Here is a 25,115-nt window from a genome sequence, read left to right as displayed (position 1 = left end):
CTTCTTTACGTACAATTAAAAATAGTGCAACTTTTCGAAGTGATGGTGCAAGTTTAACTATGTAATAAGCAGTCAGTACATCGATTTCCAATAGCTCTATTTTTACCGAAATTAGTAACGTTTTAATAGCCCTATGAAGCCGAGTCAACAACCTGCGTTCACTAAAAGTCACGAAGTATCGAATACAGGGAACCACTTAAATTTTACCATAACGTGATAACTACACAACATGTATTATGAAATGAAATTTGTAATTTAATATCACAGAGGTTGCCAGATTTTTCAGACAGAAAACAAGATTTATAGCGATGTAGGACATTTCCATAGTGAAACGTGTCAGAAAAACTAAAAAGTTACAGGAAAATTTATAACCTGGCAACTCTTAGTCCCACAGTTATGTCTTTTAAGGTTACGAAGACATGACTACTGAAAGTTCATGATTATTAAAGAATTAGTAGATGGGAATGTAAGAAGAAACCAGAGAACTACGCCGTAATAAGAAAAATCATTTCATAACACACGTGAAGCCCCAGTAAGTGATTGGAACAAAACATTAGTGTATTTGAAGTACTCTCCTTTCAACAAACTATCCATCATGGTATGGCTTATGATTTAATTTTCAAATATCAGAGGTAAGCTTAACCATAGCCGAAACAGAAACTGAGATTTGATAGAAACTATAATGTGTGTTTATGTGAATAAATAGGCCACTGACGAAGATTAATGTTTCCACTGAAAAGGGACTATTCAGTTGCAATGATGTGAATAGACTTTGGGAGAAATCGCTGTAATTTAGCTCACATGTAGAAAAGATTATGTAGATTCTATATTCCACAAGCAAACTGTTCTAAAATTGATGGAACATAGTCAAAAGAAAGCACGAAACAATAATGTCAATGCAAAATCAATGAAAAACAAATAATTCCACCAGTTTATGTCAAAAATCAAAAGGGGGAAATGGCTGAAATTCAGCTTAAATGGAGAAAAGACTGTAGATTCTGCATTCTAAAAGCAAGTTGTCCTAAAATGGATGAAACAGTCAAAAAAATCACGAAACATTAACATTTAAAGTCAATGAAAAATCAATGAAAAGATGACGTCATCCACATCTCAAAAACTATAATAAGGAGATGGCTAATTGAAAGCTTATTGCAAAGACATAATAAAGAGCTTAAAAACAATGTATAGCACGTAAGGTAAATATCGATAGAATATTGTCAAAACTCAAGTTGTTTTACTAAAATCAATAATAATGATGAATTATATGCATCTTCTGCGAATTACCCTGGGCGCCCCAAGCGGAGCTTACGTGCTTGAAATATCTCATCTGGATTTCGAATCTCCAGACTCGATTTAGTACGCAACGTGACTTTTGACCTGATCACGAGATACAGTCTGATCCTTACGGCTAGGGCCTTTCATCATTAATATTTATTTACAGGACTTCCGGAGTTGCGACCATGCGTCAGTTTAGTTCCTTCGGTCGTATTCCTTAGTATGCTAATGTTTTCATTTTGTTCATTTTGTTTACATTATCATACATTATATAGAAAATAAATGTTTTGACACACCTTGCGTTGGTTTATTTTATTTTTGACCGAATATTTCCCGCCCTTTACACTGCAAGCATCACCTGGGATTAGACTTATGAATAAATATAAAGATTGTATTCAAACTTTTCAAATTATCTTCTTCCTTATTTCAAGATAGTTGTGGGTTTGAATTTGAGTTGCGAAAATCATTCTTACTAGTTTACAGATTACATGAAAAAATTATTATTTACAGCCATTTTATAAAAAATGATAACTGTTACTGCAAAAATAGCAATTGTTTGGGCTACGTCACCATAAATCAATGTAACCAGTGTCTGGTGAACATTAATGGATAATTGTTATAAAAAAATTTAAAAAAAAAAATCTGAAGAGAAATAAACTTATTTTTATGCGAATTGGATGGTATTTTCTAGATTAATGATGTTCCAGCTTTCATTGAAGAGCCTTATTTAAGATTTAGTTTTGGCATCTTGGTCCTAATAAAGTATGATTCATACACACTGTTTTGTATTTGCAATATTTTAGGGAGTATTTTTACAATTTTAACTGAGTGCCTCTTGGGTAAACCCGATTTTTCATCTGAAATAGAAAACGCTACGTAGGAATCATTAATTTTACATTAGGGGTAACTAACTCACTCACTCTATGGCCTATGGAACCCAGAGGTCCAATGCCGTGTTCACAAAAGCTCTCCACTGACTTCTATCCTTAGCCAATTGCATCCAGTTTTTACTTTGTATCCCTATCTCTGCGAGATCCATCTTAATATTGTCCTCCCATCTGCGCCTAGGTCTTCCTAATAGTCGTTTTCCGATTGCTCTTCCATTCAAGACTTTGAAACCGTTTCTACTTTCTTCAATTCTAGTTACATGACCTGCCCACCTAAGCCTCCTAGACTTCACGACCCTAACAATGTTGGGTAAACCGTATAAATTATGTAGTTCCTTGTTATGAACTTTCCGCCATTCCCGTTCCTCTTGGTTCCGAATATTCGTCTCAGGATCTTGTTCTCAAATACTTTCAGACTATGTTCTTCCCTCAGAGTAAATAAGCATGTTTCGTAACCATACAGAACAACAGGCATGATTATCGTTTTATATACTTTTAAGCTTCAAATTCCTCGACAGAATTCGCAACAAGAGATTTTGAACCGAATAGTAACACGAATTCCCTGCTCTTAGTCGACATTTAATTTCTTCTTAAACATGATTTTCGTCTGTTAATATTGATCCTAAATATTTGAAAGTATCCACTTTATCAAAAGTATTATTTAATATTTTAACGCATCCACAATTTGCCGCATTACGGTCCCGACGCACTTCCATGTAGTTAGTTTTCTTTGCATTTACTTTTAAACCCTTGTCCCTGCAAGCATTAGGGCTAAGATGCCAAAATTAAGTTTTGAATAAGGTTCGTTAAAAAATATGAAATCTTTCACTTTAACGTTCCACAATTATGCTCTTTAGGCTAAGGGAGACGGATGATTAAAACAAGTGAATGATGGAAGAATTGGTAGAATGAGATTGTGGGATGAATTGGGTGTTTTCTGAGAAACCCCATGGATACCATGTTGTCCACCATAAACTTGTTTGGCCGGGGATCGAACCAGGGACCACACCCCAGAAGTAAGCGCTCTAGCACTGAGCCAGCGTGCTCTTTTGATAGAAGCTGGAACACGTCATTGATCCAGGAAATACCAACAAATCTGCATAAAAATAAGTAAGTTTCTCTTCAATGATTCCTGTGTAACAATTATCCTTTAATGATCACTTCAGAAACTGGCTACATTGATTTATGCTGACGTTAATTCGAAAAATTTTAATTTTTGTAGTGACAGTTAACATTTTTCCAGATAATAGCTGTAAACAATAAAATTTTTCATTTAGTGTGGAAATTAATAAGAATAATTTTTGCACCTCAAATTTAAAATCACAAGCATCTAAGTAAGGAAGAAGACAGTTTGGAAACTATGTGAAAAGAACGTTGATATTTCTTCAAAAGTCTAACCCCAGATGATGCTTCCAGTGTAAAGCATAGGAAATACTGAGTCACACATTAAATAAAAGAAGGTGAGGAAAGCGAGTACTTTTACGTTTATTAATTTATCTTCAAGCTTTAAAGGCTAACGAGGGAACCTATCCAAGTGTAACTCTGACTTCGAGTCTAGACTATGGCCGTTAGATACCTTGTCCCAAACGAACGTAACACGAAAAGGGGTAACATCCTCGATCGAAACCGTTGCGGAAATATAAGCGTGAAAAGTTAGAAATTGAGCTCCATACTATACATTACAAAGTGAGATTCCGGGTCAGATTTTTCGGAAACTGTCGGGTAAGGAAACTCAGCGAATACATATCAAATTAGTGTGGGGAACCCAGCACCTTTTGAATTAAAAATGTGTGTCCCCGGGGCACTCGCAGGGTCCCAGGAGGGGTCCAACTCAACATTTGCAAATGGAACCTGGGGTTAAATAGCATACTGTATGAAAGCTATTGTTAAATAAAAGAATATACAACAAATCTCAACTCTCTACGATAAGACTGTACCAACGGGCAACTGGTCAAAATGTCAATACAACCTACATCAGAAAATCTATGGCCACGCTTCTAAATCCGTTAAGTTGCGATAATAACAAAGCAGAAAAACACGTTTAAAAGTGCAAGGTATTGAAGTAAAGGAAATTACTGCAGTCTCTCACAGAGTCGCACAACGGAAATTATCCAAGTATAAGTGTGACTTCGAATGACCAATGGACCATAGAATAACCATGGCCATTGGATTTCGGGTCCTAGAAGAGAAAGGATACACTGTCAATCGCAACTGTCGTGAAGGGTAAGATCAAAAGGCAACGGTATATGCTTCGCGCATCGGGACCCCATTCACAGATTGCACAGTGAAATTTCTATCGGAGGATTTGCTGAACAAGAAACATGATGGTAAAGACGAATAGGAGTGACCTTGAAACTGTGAGGCAACTTGGAGAGGAGTGGGGCTGGAGAAATCTGGGATAATGGTGCAGAAATAAAATATATCGCAGGATGCTTTTGAGAGAGAGAGACTGCAGCAATTTGCTTTACGTCAATACCTTGCACTTTTAAACGTGTTTTTCTGCTTTATTATTATCGCAACTTAACGGATTTCGAAGCGTGGCCATAGATTTTCTGATGTAGGTTGTATTGACATTTTGACCAGTTGCACGTTTTCACAGGGTTATCTTAAAGAGTTGAGAATTGTTCTATCTTCTTTTATTTAACAATAGCTTTTATACAATATGCTATTTGACCCCAGGTTCCATTTGCAAATTTTGAGTTGGACCCCGCCTGAGACCCTGCGAGTGCCACGGGGACACACATTTTTAATTCAAAAGGTGCTGGGCTCCCCACACTAATTTGATATGTATTCGCTGAGTATCCTTACCCGACGTTTCTGAAAAATCTGACCCGGAATCTCACTTTGTAATGTATAGTATGCAACTAAGTTTTCACGCTTATATCTTCGCAATGGTTGTGATCGAGGATGTATCCCTTTTCGTGTTATGTTCTTTTGGGACAAGGTATCCAACGGCCATAGTGTCAATTCGAAGTCAAAGTTACACTTGGATAGGTTCCCTCGTAAGAGAATGTTTAACACACAAAGAGCGAAAACGTGACTGGACTGGGACTAGAATCCGGGACCCTCCAGCGGCCACTCAATCCGCTTCCCAGAACAATCACTCACTCTCGAGTTTGATGCTTTTAACCCGGACCACGTAGGTTGTACACACAGCTGTTGTGCTTGGACAGTCACCGTCTCTCTAGGAAGCGGACTGCGTAGCGTAGTAAACGCATCAGTACGGTATATCGGAGGGTCCCGCGTTCGAGTACCGGTTCAGTTAGTCGCTTTTTCACTTTTTGTGTGTTATGGAATTCACATCTACAGAGGATCTGGTGTGTTAAAAAATCGACTGTTTCCTCTTTCATTGATATAGAAGAGAATGTAGTTGACGATATACACATGCACACAGCCTGCAATTCCACCCACGCTAATATCTAATATTTCAATGTTAAGATTTAACAAACCTATTAACTATTAAATTAAACATCCAGTCCCACGTGCAGAATACTACGTTAGAAGCTTCCGAAGTTATGAATTTGAATAATGACATCGGAGTTAAAGTTATTTTTTCATTGATACTGTACTCCCACCATTTAATACTAAAATTCTATCCATTGTACTTACTAATATTGTTAAGAGTTTCTTTTGGAAGCCACTCGTAATCAACGCCATCTGTGTTTGTAGTTCCTGTTTCCACAACCTGTTTGGTTTTCGTTCCCTTTTTACCAAATGACGAAAGAAACTGCTGACCCAGTACAAGCAACAGCAGAACACAGGCTGCCAGAAAAACATACAGAAACAGAGTTTCTCCATCCAATCCTTCTTCCAGCTCAATGATTTGGACAGTCTCGTTAAATACGGCCTCTTGGAATACACCACCAGACTGAAACGAACACATTCAATAAATTAATGTGGTCTCATTTTGATTACGGTAATTCAGCAAGAGAAAAAAAAATATTAAAAGTTCTCTCTACATGTCAAGATAAAACTAGAAATTTTCATAGGTTAATAACTTTTTCCTTAGGAATGCACAAAGACGAAAGAACCGTCGAGATATTAAGTTGCAGGATCATAAATTAATTAAGGCTAGTACTTAATGGCTTCTTGTACACGATCCGCCAGAAAAATGTATACACAGTTAAAAAAACTATATATGATATTTCTTAATTACATTAATTTATTGTTCAAACATGTGTTACAAACCTTCAAGCAAGCATATGTTTACATTAGATGTTAAAAATATTGGCCGTTGGCGGCCAAACACCCATCAGAACGACGAGCGGTAGCTGCAGCGGTCAATGTATCAATAGAGACCGATGCACATGTCTCTAATTTTCCATACGCCTTAAATTTGTCAACAATGCATTTGATTGTTAGGCAGGTTGGTTGTTCAGTACTAAACTCCCCTCTCCACTGACACTGCACTTCGATGGCATTCCCAAACGTACTTACGTTGCTCGAATGTAACGCATGCACTTGCTATTTTCTTATCTTACTAACCGTGCTGACGGTATAGACTTCTGTTGAGCGAAAAACCATACCACAACATACTTAAATTTCAGAGCAATTGTCAACGCCAGTAACCTGATACAAGATGACAAAGGGTGTATACATTTTTTAGGCGGACTTTGTATAATGTGAGGCAGTTAAATGATCAGATGAAAATGCAAAGTTTAGTCAAGTATGGCAGATCTGGAGTTAAAAATTTAAAGCCGTACGCCATAATGACATTGATGTAACTTCCCTTAATTAAGACATTGGCAAAAGCCCGATTAACTATTGATTTATTTATCAACAAATATTCCTTTTCTCTCATTAGATACAAATTTTCAGCCAAATGCATCAGAGGTTCCTTAGAAGCAAATTTCAACAGAAAAGTATCTGTGCTTACAATATGCATCATATGCACTGGCAATATTCATATAAAAATGATTTTCTTTTAATTACTAACGAATGAAATACTGACAAAGTATACTAATTTAAATTCACTCCTACTTGAAAACTGTAAAGATGAATCCGTGTGCTGCTGTTATTTCAGTATAAAATATGGCACTATTATATTATATAATAATAGTGTCCAGAATATATCCTTTACGCTGGAAGCATGGAAAGAACAAATACACTTTTCTAGTTCAATTTGTTAGAAGGCATGACCACAGTTTTGTAAAGTTATCAGTTCTTGGCTGATAAAATTTGAGTTTCCTTCATCGCTGCCCATCAAATTGACTGCGTAAAAATAAAGGTTCATACGTCCTTCTATATATAAGCTGTTGTTTTGGCTTATACTGCAGAGAAAAGAAAATTCTCGCATGGAAATTTATTAAGAATTTCAGGCGACAATTTTTGAAAGTTAGGTATATACTTATTCTTTGTAACACTACTCGGGCTTCATTCAAACAAAGTAAAACCAGCCTATATGGACCATAATCGGTTTCACTGAAAAAGTAGCCAATTTACAGAAATGAAATGTATTTAGAAGCAAAAATTATTACATTTCGTAATACAGGGTGTACCAAAAGTCCGGGGTCACAGGCGAACTCCATTATGAGTAAAGATACGGAACAATGGAAAGTTGTTGGGAACAGGTGGGTTTCAAGACAACCGACGTTATTCGTTAAGTTCAAAGAATAATTCTTGTAATGAACATACAAGCGATCATGACAAATTGGGAATTGAGAAAAATATTTACAAAGAAAAAAAAAAGTCTCTAAATAGGATTACTTTTACATGAGTAAACTATTTTCTCGCAAAAGCTTAGAATATTTTAAACTGCTGACTAATGCCTGGTTTATATTTCTGATAGAATTTTCGCTTCTGAGGATGAGAGCTAAGAACATGCTTTTATCTAGAAAATATGCGCATCACTACAATACTGGTATATTATGTTCTATTCTCGGACCAGGGGCGTTCATTGGCCTATTGAATAATACGTTAAGGGTACATAACCTATATGCATATGACACTTACTGTTAATTGCTCAATATTGCTATTAAAAAATTACCCTGTTAAAAGTAATATCTACCACATGACTGATGCCATGTTAAACTAATTTTCTAACGTTACCTTGTTGGTAGGACATCATTCAGTATTGATAAACAATAGAATCTGTTTCACTTTGCCTCATTTTCGTAGAAAAAACTTTTTTTTTTCCCATAAGACGTACATTACCTAGTATTTTGTAAATTGTTCATTTTGCCTCTTCAATTGCAAATTTCTTCCAATGCTCTTAATGACGTCTCCATGTATATTGGAAACTGTTTCAGAACATTTTTTACTGTTGTATGTTTCGGGAGGTTAATAAGCCCGAGGGCGAAAGTAGGAAAACGTTTCCGTTGATAGTGATTTCTCCAAGAAGTTACAAGATGCGGTGGTACGGTTTATTGTCATATCTGTTGTTGGCGAGAGGTGAACATATTTAACTTCCTCATTCGTATTTTATATTTCGAGAAATTTTATATTCCAGTTCGGAGGGATTTACTGAAATAGTGATGTCTTTGCTTTCCGTCACAGGTTCGAATTCTTCATCTTTTATGCAAATCTTACAGGAAATTTACAAATGGGACAATCGGGTTCGTGCTGTCAGTCACAAAAGAAAAGAGAAAAACAACACAAGTTGTTGGCGGTCAACAGCCGTTAGGAGGATGAATGTAACTATCTGTGAATCCACAGAGCTGCTAAGAAATGCTTTTGGTTGTTTTACAACTTAAGAGGATAGAGGTACAGTAGAGCGTCGATTATCCGAACGTCGGTCAACCGAACGACCGCTTAACCGAACTGTGTACTCGCTCGCACCTGTTAGGCGTGCTATACACTACGAGATCAATCCTAGGAAATATCTTAGGATTTATCTTCGGAAAAATGTTATGACATATCTTATAGGAAATCCTACCCTTTTAGTGCCATACACGTGAAGAGTTTTCCTGTCTGACCGAATGACGTTTATCAACATTGTGAAATAGTTCTATTTAATAAAAGTACAAAGTTGAAGAATTACTATGCTAACCACACTGCACATCCCACTGATATTAATATCAGGCGCTATATTGTTAAATTGGATACCTCTAAAAAGAGAAAAAAAGAAAAGAAGCATAAAAATCAGAAGGGTGCTGGTATACTTTTGGCGCACCACATTTTAGGAGATTTACGAGTAAAATTTAATACTTTGTCTGAAAAGACATATTTATAAGGAACAAATTTCTGCAAGCAACATAATTAAATACAAAGTAATGCACCTGTATTTTATGTTTGCAACTGTAGGGTTACTAGTATAAAATCATTATAAATGTTTTAACGACGGATAAAATAGGTGAGAGACAATGTTTAGCAGAAACGGTCCAGCAAAATTTTCTAAGAAATGTTACAATTTCGGTAGTTTGTATTCACATTAGTTTAGTTTAGGTTGGTTCAGATTAATTATGGTTATGTTACGTTAGATTATATTAGTATATGAGTCCAGCACAATTTTCAAAAAGTGACAGAATTTAGCTTACTTCTATTAATATTAGGTTAGTTTAAGTTAGTTAATTTCATTAGGTTAAATTTGGTTAGTTTGTGTTAGGTCTAAGTACTTGCATCTTCCATTTCTCCTGTAAATTTTGTATGTTTCGCCAACTTCTGGACCCCTTCCGCGAAACATTTACCTGAGTGGGTGCATATGAAAGATGACCGGTTCTACTATTTTCCACCACCGGTGTATTTCTGCATAGTTTACAGAAGCTATAATTTATCTTTACAAGTGGAGCGCTACTACCACGATACCATGATAAGTGCCATTCAAATTTCGCACTGTCGTACTTTCCAGAGGCCACCTAGCACTACTTGGTATGCGTATTTTGCACTATAGTTTTTATACTATACATCCGGACCCCACTTTTGTACGCAAATCGTATAAGAATTATAGTTTATCAACAATTGCTTTCGATGGTCCCCTTGAATTTTATATATGCTATGTGAGATATGTTCATGTCGGTCAACGCAAATCATTTAGGAAACAGTGACAAATTATAATTTTTCAACAATTATTTCGAGTGATACACCTAAAGTAAACCTGCACGATCAGAAGATACCTCATCAGTTCTGTTTTCACTTGTTCTGTTTTCAATTTCTCTCACCTGATGTCGCTTAAATCGAAATCTTACGAATTTTCTTTCCGAAATAGAGCGTGCTCTAAACAAGAGAAATCTCATAGGATCGTTCAGAACACAGGAAATGACATGCGATCTGACGCCATACACGTTGAGATTTTGACTCTAGGACAAATCGCAAGGGATTTCCTAGGATCTATCTTATGGTGTATAGCCGGCCTTACTCTCCCACCCTACCGTCCATCATCCCCCTCACTCCCAAACCAAGTTTCCCACAGTAGTCGCTGTGTTTCAACAATCAGCACACTTCTGTCGGTTTGGCACTGGCTGTAGAAGTAGCGGCAGTATCAAAGCTGTTCACAGCAACAGCTGCGCCAGCTTAGAGTTGAGGCGTGCCGCTCCGCGCAGTTTGAAGGATTGCGCGCCCTCAAGAAGAGCTTATCACGGTGCAAACAGTAACCTTCTGTTCTCTGTTACGACCACTTGTGTGCTGCTGCGTGAAGAAGTGAACTTGACGATACAAAATGCTTAAACGTAAACGTGTTGTCCTTTCTATGAGGGACTGTACCACATACTATATATTCCTACTAAAGTTGCCTTTGTACGTTACTTTGTAATACTTAAAGAGATGCCTGTTTTTATGAATAAATTTACTGTACAGTACTTGTTTTTGGCAAATAAACATGTACAGTTCGATTATCCGAACAAACCAGTTTTCCGAACACCCATGTCCCCCAATTACTTCGGATAATCGACGCTCTACTGTATTGTCAATCTTTTGAATTTTTTCTTGTAGCTGATGATATACGTGTTTGTTATAGTTGGAAAGGATTAAAACTATTACAAATATGTCGTAGCATTTTGTAGGGAATTAGCATGTTGAAATTACATTTAAATATAGTGCAGTAGACAATCTAAGCTCGATATTTATTACATACGACTTTTTAATACTATAGAAACAAACTTTACTACATATTCTTTATAAAATACAAACTAACGCGCAGATAATAATCTGCACAGACCTGTGGGTATCTAATGTTATTCAAAGGCAAATCCAGGAATTCATTTTTCTAAGTGATTTCGCTCTTACCAATGCCACTCTTTGTGTTAAAAATCGAGAAGATTAAGGAGCTGACTGTCGAAGATCATTCCCTTACGAAGAAATGTATTGTGAAACCTAAGCCATAATTACATCGCTATAACTTTCCTGACATAAAATACAGATTTTATTTATTAACGATTTTTTCTCTCTCCATTATCAACAATATCCTTACTGTCTACTCAGAAACTGTATTTTCGGCCAAATGCATCAGAGGTTCCTTAGAAGCAAGAATCAACATAAAAGTATCTGTGCTTCAAGTATACATCACATGCACTGGCAATACTCGTACATTTATATGCATCACTGAACAATAGCATAATTATTTATGATTTAAAAATAAGTTGATTAAATATACCAAGATCTAATCATGTTTAAATGCAATGCTACTTGGAAGCGTTAAATACTCTCAAAGGGGGATTAATTCAACCGAGCCAAATATTGATAATTTGCACCAGACTATATGAAAGTTTAGAACCAATTATTTACGTTCCTTAAATGTAGAGTTTTGACTTAGAGCGACCTCACACATGGCCATACATAAATACACTGACAATACTTGATACTTTTATTTATACGCTATTCCTATATCCCTGAGATACTGATTCAAATACTAAAAAGTGTCACAATAAAAAAAGTCAAAACAAATAAGTGTACACAGTAACTACAGCATAGATTTTTCCAACAAAGTAAAAATACAAGAGAATCCTGAGAATAATATCTGATACCTTTGTTTCAACAGATTCATAAGGATTAAAACTTCCTAATCAGAGTATGTGCAACCTTCTTTGGTACTTTGAGTCCAGTACAAACATTTTGTGCCCGTTCCAATTCCCAACAGGAAGCACTTAAAGGTGGGTAATTTTAAAAGTCAAATTATTTCCGCGCGCTATTCTTTTAGCGATTCGGTTAACCAGGAAGTTCGGTTAATTGGGATTGTGCTTATTCTAAAGTATTAACATTTATTCCGAAAAATGTTGTTTTAAATAATTTCAACGCTTTCTAGGGTTTTCGTCAGTAACTTCTCCAGCTGCTATAATTATTGTTGATTGTTAATCCACGTTAATCGACAAACTTCACAAACATTTATGGATCTTTCTTCATATTGTTAATTTTGGTGATTCAAGCATGTCCCCCCACGTGGATTAACATTCAACAACAGCAGCGGGAGAAGAGTTACTGACGAAAACGCCAGAAAGGGTTGAAATAATTTAATACAGCATTTTTTGAAATACAAGGTTAGGACTTAATTTTAATTTGGATTCTTCAAATATTCGGACAAAATCAGTTATTCCAATAATTGTTCGGGCATAACTAATAATTTAGGCACTAATACACAATATAGGTAGCCTATCGTCTGTATAACTTGTAAAAAAATATTTTAAAAAATATTATCTGTTCATCGCATTTTAATATAAGAATTAGTGAATGTATAGGGTGTTTCAAAATGAATATTGGCTTTGTAGTATTACAATTAACTTACAATTACCATATAAATAATACATCAAAGGAAAGAGCAAGTCAAACAGTTTTGTACGCACGCATGCAAATGCACTATTTCCTCTGTCTGCCGTTAGAAAGAACTAGTAGGAAAGATGGCCAGTAATGACTAGAAAGCTTTTTGTGGTTTACATTTTGGAAGATTTTCTGAAACGTGTCGTTTTCAGTGATGAATCGACATTTCACCTAAGTGGCAATGTGAACCCTCAATATTTGCATCTGGAAGTCAGCAAATCTCCACGAGATGGTACAGTTGCAACGAGAGTCCCCTAAATTGAATGTGTTTTGTGTCATATCCCGGCGGAATGTTTATGCGCCTTTCTCGCCTATTGACTCTGTGTGCCATGTGACAAATGGTGCTCACATTGAACACTTGTAGCAGAAACTGAGCTGCTCTTTTATTTAATGCATTATTTATAATTGTACGTTAATGTTAATAAACACTATAAAGCCTTATAACCCTATTCATTTTGAAACACCCTGTATTTTCTGTGAATATTGAAGTTACGGAATAAGAGCTAAAATAACTTAATTACAATTGACTTGGGGCAAAATGTAAGCAAATGATAACTTACAGCATTTCTGTAACTGAGATTAATGCTCAAACCGAACGGCCGTCCTGCGAACGTCTCTGCTGGAATAAATGAATAAGCAAGTGTAGCCTCCTGCTTGGGTTTCACAACCTTATTGTATGCAATCGTTGAGAAGTTCTGGATATAAAAGCTGAAGTCCATTGCATAGCGGAAAGAGGCGTCCAGCGTTTCCAAAATAAAATCTTCATCACCTTTGTTCGTGAAACCAACCAAAAATTCGATTACATTGCCTGCTGGGAGCTCTGAAAGTTAATATACAAAAACAAAATTAGGTCACAACATTACCAAAACTACAGGAAATTAATCTATATCCTATGTTAAGTATACTTAGTCAAGAGCAATGTATAGTGTATTCACTCAACAGGAGTGCAGTTCGGCAAATATCATTGAAGTTCCCATGCTGCCCTTTCCCACTCCATCACCTTTTTCGACCGCATTTGCGGGGTTGCAACGTTTCAACACCCACTACATCTATTCTTTCTTCCCAATACTATGGCTAATATAAAACAGATGTCAGGCAATGTAAGAACAAGAAAGCTGGTCTTGAGAACAGGGAATCGAGTGTAATATATTTTTAGAAAACTACATATATTAAACAACAATCTTCTAACAGCGTTTGGAACTGTTGCAACTAAGACTCCACATGGATTTGACAAGTGACTGTCAATTGTTTCAAATGAGGGTTCTGGTTGGCCATTTAGTTATTGGGAGTGTTTTCAGCAAGATATCTTATTTATGGCACGAGGCAAAACAAGTAGAAGGCGGCATTCTTTATATAGGAACTGCACTCCGATTGAAATAAAACTACTTCCCTACGTCTAGCCTATCCCTATGCTATTTTTTTATTCTTTTTTATTAGCACTAGTAATTGAACTATTTAAGGATACCAGGACAAAGGACAAATGCGTAGATCAAGAATATATTAGGTGCACTTTAAAGAACTAGAATGGTAAGCATATGAGAGAAGAGAATGATACAAATTTCCCATGGTCGTGAGCTGTATCTCGTAACTATCAAAACCACGGGAATTACTTATGAAATATACACAACATATGAATCATTAGTCTAATTGCATGCTATGATGTATGCTATGTACGAGGTGTGATCAAAAAATACGGTGAATTATTTTATAAGAAACAAAGTAATAAGCTTACAAGGAATTTAATTTAATCCCCTTCTAAGTACTGTCATTGGCTAGCAATGCACTTATCTCAACATTCAATCCATGACTGGAAGCATTTCTGGAAGGTCTCTTTGAAAAGAGCATTCAGCTGCTCTGTCGTGGCCCTCTCAATGACAGGAATGGTGTCAAAACGTTTTCCCTTAAGCACGGTCTAATTTCTGAGAAGAGCCAGAAGTCGCATGATGACATATCTGGAGAGCACAGTGAATGTGCAGAGACAAATATTTTTTTGGCCAAAAACTTGCGGATGCAAGATAAAGCAAGGTGTGTGACGGCGTGTTTTCGTGGTGAGGAAGGAAGCCATTTTACTCTTTAATCGGGGGTTAAAATGGTTTTCACGGACCCATACGAAATCTTTACTTCTTCAAAAAGCTCTCGAATAGTCATTCACCTGTTTGAACAAATCATTTGTGCCACTTTTTGCACGTTTTTATCTGTTTTTGACATTGAAGAACTTCTCCATCGTTGCTTGTTTTCAACAGACTCTTTGCCGCTTTTGAATCGCTCATACCTGTTGAAGACAGTCTTGAATGCCGCTTCATCGCCATACACTGATTTTGATATTTTGTGAGATTCTTTGGTACGTTTTTACAGCTTAGAATGAAACTTGATTTTGGCGCGCGACAGACACTCTTAACACGTCTTCACTCTTCTGCCACTGGGAGGCAACTAACACGTCACAAGGCGTTCAAACTCGACACTGACTGTACCAAAGGGTCAGGCTGCCGAGATTACTAGTTGAAATGGGTATAAATGGTACTTTGCAACTACATTCACCGTATCTTGTAATTACCAGAATAATCACCATGACAATTTATGAAACAATAGTGCACGAGTTAAAAATCTGCGAGACACTTTCGAAACACGTGTTCCTTTCCTCTTCGTTTCTAAACTACTACAGGCACAAATGAGAGAATAATAACCGATTTTCAACTTCAATGTGGCTTTGTCACACTGCGCTTAGAGCAAAGACTTGAACTACTACTATTAGTCGAACCAGAATTTTAATTACCCCGACTTAATTTGTTATCTCGAGCAGAGAAAGCATGCTTTAATATTATTTTCGAAATTAGAAACTCTTATTATTCGATCCTATCATTATCTCGAGGATGATTTCATGCTCCGCCCATAAATCGAATTTCTGAGAAAAACTTTATTGGAGAATAACACGTTGAGTGGTATGTTATAAGCAAGTTTGAGAACATGCCCTTACGAGTGAAATTTAAGGTTTTAAAAGAGGCAGGTTAGTAATTGACCGAAAGAACATTTATTATTATTATTATTATTATTATTATTATTATTATTATTATTATTATTATTATAAGCAAGAAGTATCATAACTGTAGTTGCACCGCAAAAATTTGATGTCTGATATGTTACAATCACCAGAAAATATAAGCTTGTCAGAAGCAGATACATCATTGTACTGACATCTTTTTCCAGCAGTTTTTCGGGAATAAATAATTTCTAGCTATTGTTCTCGCCATTTGACTATGCCCTAATTTATTACAATGCTTTTAGCTAAAGTTTCTAACTTTGTCAGCGATTAAGTCAATATCGTTGGACTACATCAACTTTCAAAAGTTCTCATGCAATCGAAGATTAAAAAAGGAGGTAAAGGAAACAGCACCAGAACGAAGAATACAGATTGACATCTTTCACAAACTGCACGTATCAATACAGTTTTTCTCCCAAAGATAATTAATTAAGGTGGTCTTTTCAACACGACAGCCTTCTACAGTATTTACTGTTGTTAGTTAGATGAGTAGGCTAACATATAGCCACAACATTTGCTGCCGTTATTAGTAGGATCGGCAAAGAAGCTGCTCGAACTATCATTACATAACCCCTCTAGATATAAGTTCATGTGTGACATTATGGAGAAATATCAAACTTTTAAATATAATTTAAGTAAAGGGCTTATCCGATTTCCCATAAGCACCAGATTGTGTCACGTGATCAGGTCAAAAGTCACGTAGCATGCTAAATCGAGTCTGGAGATTCCAAATCAAATTGTGAGATATTTCCAGCACGTAACCTCCGCGTGGAGCGCCCCGGGTAATTCGAAGAAGATTCATACTTTGTCATTATTATTGATTTTACGCACACAACTTGACTTGACAAGTGTTCTATCCACATTTACCTTACGTGCACTTCTAAGCTCTTCACTGTCTTTGCAATAAGCTTTCTATTAGCCATTTCCATATTACAGTTTTTTAGATAGTAGACGACTTAATTTTTTTCCACTAATTTATCTTTGATTATGTTCCATCCATTTTAGGACAATTTCTTCTTTGGAATGTAGAATCTGCATAGTCTGTTCTATACATATTTAGTCTAATTTTCAGCCATCTCCCTCTTTAGGTTTTTGAGATAAGTGGAGGAATTACTTTTTTCCCCATTGATGTTCTGTTGACATTAATATTAATGTTTCGTACTTTTTGAATATGTTCCATCCATTTTAAGACAATTTGCTTTTCGACAATTTGCTGTATAGCCTTTTCTTCATTTGAGCTGAATTTCATCCATCTCCCCCAAAGTGTTTTACATCACTGAAACCGAATAGACCTTTCATCTGTATCGTTATACGAAGGCAGCTTGTATTATAACGTATCAGAAAGAAATTATGTATTGTATAAATAAAGTCTAAATAGGTATACAGGGTGTCTACTGAGTTTCAATTTTAAAATTCCAGTATATTCAGCATAACTATCAGCAAAATTCTAGTACCTAATACAATGATTTTTAAGAAGTTATTTAGGAATAATCACACTCTTGATGATTTTAGGTTTGTAATTGTTTTACCATCAATTGAATATTTTATTTTTAATAAATTTAGCCTTGATTTCTTTGAAATACAAATGATTAGGTTATATGTAGCTGCTCACGAAAGCGCTGAAATCTTTACACAAGCAATCTGCCGCATCCATACCAAGCATTAAAACTGGTCCTCAGTTTCCCCATCATTGGGCATGCTTTTACTAACAAGTTTGCAGCCTGTATACTGTACTTGAAGCATTGCATATAATACATCCATTGTTATTATACGTGAGGTATTGAGAAAAAAAGCGGAAACTGAAAACAGTATTTGTAGAAAAGGGAAGTTAGTGACTATCTGCATCCCCAACAGAGATGGCGTCACCTCTCAACGCCGGATCATTAGGGAAAGTAACAATTTATTATTTCAGTAACTGTACTGTATTACGTAAGTATTGTTCTATAAAATCACTTTTTTTTTTTTATGATCTGAAGCTCAATTTCAATACTTTTCTTTGAGCGACAACCTCAATTCATGACTTTCATGGCCCGTAGACACCCTGCTCGGAGGCCTGATACAGATCATAAAACTGAATAATAAACTGAACTAAGAAGCATTATTTGTATTATACTTATAAATGTATTAAGTTACATTATAACTTGTTTAAATAATTGTATGTTATCCTATTCAAGTTACAATGCAAGATTGTTATTACTCTGAACTTCTGGAGCTCAAAAATCCAGGGTAGATTATAAAGAATAATATTTGTATATTTATAATTTTTTCAATATGTGGATCAAAATTCCAGTATATTTTCAATATTTCCAGTATAAGTCAAGTATTTCAAGTATTTCCAGTATAAGTAGACACCATGGTATAAAATTAAGTAGTTTATAGGGATCTAAATAGGTTAAAGTGCCAAACGCATCAGAGGTTCCTTAGAAGAAAGTCTCAACATGACTGAATACAGTATTTGAATTTTACATCATTTGCTTTGGCACTATTGACTATTCGGAAAACAGAGTTTCACTTACATTATTTATTTTTTATCTCAGCAAGCAGAAACTAACCAAGTGATTAGTTTTGGTTTTTCTAGAACTATAAATGCATTGTCAAATTTTACATAACATGATTAAAGGGAGTAAGATTTTGGTGCCACGAAATACGTGTGTTACCGGTATAACATTCCTCTTTTATTCCTGCTTTGAAAATTAGATGTTAAGACTCATCATGAAGTATTTATACCATGAATGGCCCTGATGGCTATTTTGATGGATGATATATGGCCAGCAAGTAAGTTCCCATCGCAGTTAATTTTGGATGACTAGAATTATCACTGCCAAAGTTAACGATGTTTCACCATACTACGTGAACTTCGAACCCTTCCTCTAACCGTAATAAGGAATCGAACCCGGCAAAATATGAGTTTTAACTGGTCTTACGAAATCAGAAATCTGATTCACACACACAATAAAATTTTCTAAACTGAGCCCAATATGTTACTGTAAACCATCGGCGCAGATTTTAGAGTAAGTTTAGGAGTGTGTTCGGGTGTGCGTTTCGTTGTCAGATATGCCACGAAAAATATGGAAATGCTAAAGAGGCAAGGGAACATTGCAGGGTGCCCCTCTCCCCCTCCCCAAATCAACGCCTGTTGTAAACTAACCTTAAATCCAATAATATCGACGACTCAAAATGTAAACTAGAAAAGGCATTGTCCTACCGCTTCTAGAAAAAAAAAGTGTGCCCACGAAAGAGTGAAATATAACGAGTCTGCTTGGATATGACGAGAGTTCGACAAAAGACACTGGGAACTTAACTAAAAATTTATTTATTTAACAATCACCAGATACAGCTCAGAGGCCATTTTACACTTGATATCCAAGAACAACAACAATAACAATGGAAAGGATTTGGGAAGGTATCGGCGAGGGCCTGTTTAGTAGGTACCATCCCGGCATTTGCCTGGTAGGACCGAAAGAAACCCTGGAAAACCTCAGTCAGGATGGTCGGCAGCGGGATTCGAACCCACGACCTCCCGAATACGAAGCCAACGCTCTACCACTTGAGCTACTTCGCTCGGTAAAGATGGGATGATACAAGGAAAGTGGTACTTTATGGAAATCATTTGCTATATTTGCACTTAGCTACTTGGATGGCAATTGGAAATCCCATGAATGTGTGAACTATAGGCGAATGTGTGTGTCGTGGCTCAGATAAGCTGGACGAGAAAAACAAGTTTAATGGTAAAATACTACTTAGGCAATGTAGTCTATCTTCGATTGAAATTTCACTAAAAACCCAAAATATACGAGAAGAGATGAATTTGTACAGTTCGACAGGAATGACTTGGTGTTTGAATTGCTAAAACTACAGGGAATCAAACTGACACAATGATCTATTAACACTTACAACAATTGATAAAGAACTGATCACTTCTAGCTATTGCTTCTAATTTGGCAATGTTAATAGTTTCTCATTGATTTGATGCAAAAGTTCATCCCGCTATTGACACTAGATGGAACTGAAGCACAAAACTGTCTGCCACTTTCGCTTGTGATTCTCTATTGAAACGGGACGAAATTTATGCACTTTTAAAGTGGATTGTTACAAGTGATGAAAATTGGATTATGTTTAACAATGTTAGGCGTAAAAGAACACAGAGTAAGCACGAGGATGCCCCTTCAAGCAGTGCTAAAGGAAGTTTACATCCGAAGGAGGTTAAGTTATGGATTCAGTGAGAGTGGAAAAGAATAGTTTGACTTATTACCTGAAAACCAAGACCATTAATTGGGATAAATACTGTTCACAAATCAGTGAATTACAGCGAGCAATCGACCAGAATAGAACAGAAAGGGTATTGTATTCCATCAGACGTGTCTTTGGTCACCATGCACAAACTGTTAGAACATGAGGGGCATCATTTGGTTCACTCACCGTTCTCCCCTGACCTCGCACCTTCCGACTACCATTTATTTCGATAGCTTCAGAACAGATTAAATGGTAAAAGCTTCATTTCCTTGTAAGATCTGAAAACCACTTGTATGTTATTTTGCCAGAAACCTCTGATCTATGAGCGCGGAATTATGCAGCTATCAGAGAGAGGAAGAAATATCACTGAATACAAAGGTACAAACTTTATTGATTAAAACTTGTTTATGAAATAAACTGTTTTATCCAAGTTTTGTCACAAAAAGGGACGCATTTTTGCATCAAACCAATACTACAATTCTAACTTACCTAACGATTAAGTTATTCTTACCGAGCTATACCTGACACTTCGCGTTTCTAATCTACTACCTAGAGCAGCGTTTCCCAACCGGTGTGCCGCGGCACACTGGTGTGCCGCGAATGAGCCGTTGGTGTGCCGCGAGGAAATCGAAACAAAATTATTAATTCTATAGCAACCAAATTGCAAGACATAGGAAAAAGGGTATATTAATATTTCACATTGCTATTAACTTCCACAACGTAAAAAAATTACTGCAACTGTAACATTATTGTACATACATTGCTGTATAGCAGATAGTATTTCGGAAACAGAATTTTAATTGTCGGAGCGTCATACACACCAATGTTGATGCTTCAGTTGACTTCATTTGACTGGGTGAGGGAACCTTTTGCGCCTTCTGTCCTACATTCATCAGAATTAAATGTCCAGGAAGAACGTGAATTGGTCGATGTAAGGAATGACGAGGTTTGAAGCTTAAGTACTCACAGCAAGATATGGGATTATTCTATATTTCTCTCCGGAGATAATATCCAGCTATTTCTACAAAGGTTGTGAAAGTTCCTATTCCCTTTTCTACATCCTACTTAAATAAAGCAGGATTTTCTGCAACGAACACAATTAAGTGTAAGAACAGGTCACAATTATTAACTCCGGAACACGATATAAGGTTGTGTTTATCAATCATCATTCCAGAATTGAACTAGATTATGAAAGAACATCAAGCTCATGTTGCATATTAATTTTGCTTCGTGCACCAACTTGTTTTACTTATTTTTGAAAAATTGTAACATTCATACAATATTTTTTTTAAAAAAGTAACATATATTAACCGTGTTAATACATTTTGAGTTTCATACTATGTTACTTTTCTGCACATATTTAATGTTGAAAAAAGTATTTATCGTTATGACCATTATTGCCTCTTTATTGTTGCAAACTATATCGAAACTTGAAATGTTAAAATATCATTCAATCCTTTCGACGAAGCAAACATGCATACAAATTACTTACATTTGCGTTTTAAAAGTATGAGAGATTTGTTTGTTCGTTCGTTATTTTAATGATCTCCCTTCTTAGTGAAAGGTTGAATACAGTTTTCGAAAATGAAAGTGTATTTTTAAAAGCTGAGTCCTATAATTCATTGCAGTTGTTTTCTGTTTTTAAATTAGAACGATAAATAAGCATAATCATTTGCCACGGGGAAAAACCAGTGATCAGCTTTCTTCTCTGAGAGATGATCAGTAATCTCACACACAAAATATATAACGGTTTTTTATATTTACAAATATTATTATTATTATTATTATTATTATTATTATTATTATTATGAGTGTGCCGCGAGAATTCAAGTTACACCCGTAGTGTGCCGCAAGTTGAAAAAGGTTGGGAAACGCTGACCTAGAGAATACATGTGCGCCCAAAAGTTTCACTCGCCTTTGGCCTGTTCCCTTATAACTTGCAAGCGAACTTAATGCAGTAATAGTTGCGATCTTGATGCATTAAAAATTCGATACACAAAAACAAGTGCTGAAAGTGACTACCACGCTTATTGTTACTGCAAGAATTTGATGTCCCTCATTTAGCACCATGGCTATGCGTGATGCGGAATGCAAACTAAAACAGCTTCCACCAGGAATCTATACTTATCAACTGAATAGAAACACCTGAAGAAAGTGGAACTTACCAGAATAATATGGCGTGAATGATAGCAAGTGGAATATCATGCATTGTGTCACTCAGTTCGGTGAGAAGATTGAGGCGGAAACTGCGCTAGATTTTTGGTTCCAAAACGGACCACAAACGTTCAGGTACGGGGGTTGGGTGGGCTACGGAAGGAGTCCAACTTCATTTGAACTTCTGGAATAAATTAGAGTAATTGAATTTCTTCTGATTGTGGTATTAAGTGTTGTCCTGGGTAGATCTCAGGCCACACCAACACCATTTTCGTGGATGTTTTCGATGTTCTCCCATTTCCTCCAACTTCCGTCATTCCACCATTATCATTAATCTAATCATCACAGACTTCTTTAGCTTCGATGCATAATCGTGAAACATTAAACTACAAAAACTAGAAGTACTAATTTCAAAACTTACGGAAAAATTGGGAGCTGAGAACGAGTGAACCATCCTGCACAAAAAAACACGCGGAATTTTAACATCGGCGCTCATGTTCTAACCACGATTGTAACAGTTTTTAAACAAAGCTCTTTACAAATCAATCTAATCGTTCAGTAGGATAGATCCTTACAAACTATGCCAAAATCACAAAAGCAAAATCTTTACCAAGATTGGTTGTGCCGACTGGTTTGGTAAAAAGTATCGTTGTATCTGCAAATGGCGATGCGCCTGGAGGCCCCTCTTCGTCTTCCACTTCTCCTTCGTCCGTCACTGCTCTCTCTTCAACCTCAGCTTCTGGTTCCTCATCGACCACATCATCATCTCCTTCAGTCTCTACATCATCTTCTGCTAACGCCACCACTCGAGATCCTATAAATAGAAATGGAAGTTCATATGCTAACTCAACAATGCACAATTGAGAACTATTAGGTACTTTGTACTACTACACAATGAACATGCTGACCAAACGTACAAAGCCACTCCTCTCAAGTATTCTATTATTTCACACCTGCTCCTGATGGCTAGCAACCAGTTATGTCCAAATTAACAATTTCAAAGTTTTATTATGTATTTCTTTGAACAAACCTGTTTCTCCCATTCCAAGTGAAAGGGGCCAACTTCTGTCAAAAGTGTAAAAATAAATAAGATTTATGAATTTTATTCTAATACTGGTCTATGGATCTGAAACTGATGAAAAATTGTAAAGTCAGCAACACAAAAAGTAATGTGGAGTAGCAGTTGTTTCGGTATAATCGCTGAAGATGAAAGAACCCAAGAGCATCCCGCTGATTAGCCAGGCCTGGGGCAACAGTACATTGCGAGACCAATAATGCAGGTTTAAATTTCATCACCAATTGCTTGAAACTCCACGGACAGCTAAGAAATTACTACCGACTCAACACTGCACAAATGAATTAAATGATAATTAAAGAAGAGTGGAAACACTAATGCCGTTTTTGCGTCTGAAAGATTTACTGTAGAGTTTCATCCACTTATGCTGTGGCCCTCTTTACTAGATCAAGTAGGCCTACTCATATTAAGAATTAATCACTTCATGAACGAGTTTTAGTGCAAGGGTTCATAATTGGAAGGAGACCTTGTTAAACTGGTATTTATGTAGACTTTTTTTTATTTATTTGTTTATTTTTACGGAACCTATTTGAGTGAAGTAACCATTTCACACTAACGCTGTAAGATACATGCAGATATTAACAACATTTGAGAATCTTTTTAAGTTATTTTTGTTTTAATGTAACTAATTCATTTGAGAACTCAAAATCTTACCTATAGCCCTCAACTGTTGCTATTGTTTAATACCCCATTCGACAGGATACTTGTTAGACTCAAGACAGAGCTAACGTATCATGCAGAATGACGTCCTAAATTGAAGCGGCCATTGGTGGTGAAAGGTTAAGAGTTTGAGTTTTGAATTATGTTCGCAAGAGAACAGTTTACTAATTATTTCACTTGACAAACTTCCTGCAAAAATTAAATAATAGAAGGTGACATAAATTGTTGGTTATGTGATCATTAAAAAACATTACAATTTAAGTTCTTTAGCTATTAATTTAAACACGTTGAACGTGGCAGCTGAGCTATTCAAAACAATTTTCAGTCTTAAGTAATTAATCTAATTTTCAATTCTGTTTGTAGAATACATTCAGAAGAATGTGACTATTTCCTGTGGAAAAAATTTCAACAATCCGTTTCATATTTTGATAGCGCCACCGGTAATCTGCGCTACAGCACTTGGAGCGACAACGATTGCCCTGACTAGTCCAATCGTAACATTACATACATTACCACGCCATTCCCTCGCGGAAGCAGTATGATGCCCAGCGTTATACCGTTTACAGATTTATATCCACTCCACTCCACGTAAAATTTCCGGCCGCCAGTCGCCATTGGCGACTAGAAATTTAGAGCTGGAGACCAGTATTTAGTAGGAATAGTTTCTGCCTAAACTCACAAGGCTGTTCAGTTTCTGTTTCGCACGAAAACAATTGACACTGAGTGAGACAAAACAGGAAATGTGAAGTCTTCCCAACGTTGTAAGTCGTCCCTCCTTTCCTTATGGACATAAGGACTTTAGTCGGAAAACTGCAATCGACAACTGGTACCTCAGTGCAGAGAAAGAGCATTACACAAACGCTTAGTCTTAAGGTGAGATTTAAAAAACATGTATATGAATTGCCCAATTCAAAATTGATTATCCTGAATCTGTCTGGTTTTGAAACTTTATACGCTGTTATATTCGCTTTCTTTCATAATTTGTACGTGAGAGATACTGGTGACCATCATTATTGGATTGGCGAGTGTATCTGACTTTGAAATTTTGCGCCCTTTAATGTAGCCATTCCTGATGCTGTGATTCATTAATAGTACACAGTCGTATAAATAT

The 25,115-nt window shown here is 36.2% G+C and overlaps 1 protein-coding gene across 2 annotated transcripts in view; it reads right to left on the bottom strand.

Annotated features, from left to right (window-relative positions):
• The window catches only part of l(1)G0320 (signal sequence receptor subunit 1 l(1)G0320), a 59,261-nt gene that overhangs the window by 12,091 nt on the left and 22,055 nt on the right, over positions 1-25,115 (bottom strand). For both annotated transcript variants that reach the window (XM_081745271.1, XM_081745272.1), the window contains exons 2-4: positions 22,880-23,083; positions 13,406-13,665; positions 5,772-6,030 (exon numbers count right to left, since the gene is read on the bottom strand). In XM_081745271.1, coding sequence (XP_081601397.1) covers positions 5,772-6,030; positions 13,406-13,665; positions 22,880-23,083 — 723 coding nt within the window. The remainder of the gene's footprint in view (positions 1-5,771; positions 6,031-13,405; positions 13,666-22,879; positions 23,084-25,115) is intronic.

This window comes from Thermobia domestica, chromosome 18 (genome assembly GCF_964235325.1).
Source record: "Thermobia domestica chromosome 18, izTheDome1.hap1.1, whole genome shotgun sequence".
NCBI lineage: Eukaryota > Metazoa > Arthropoda > Insecta > Zygentoma > Lepismatidae > Thermobia > Thermobia domestica.
Note: the sequence above shows the minus strand (reverse complement) of the source record. Positions and strands in the feature narration are given on the sequence as shown.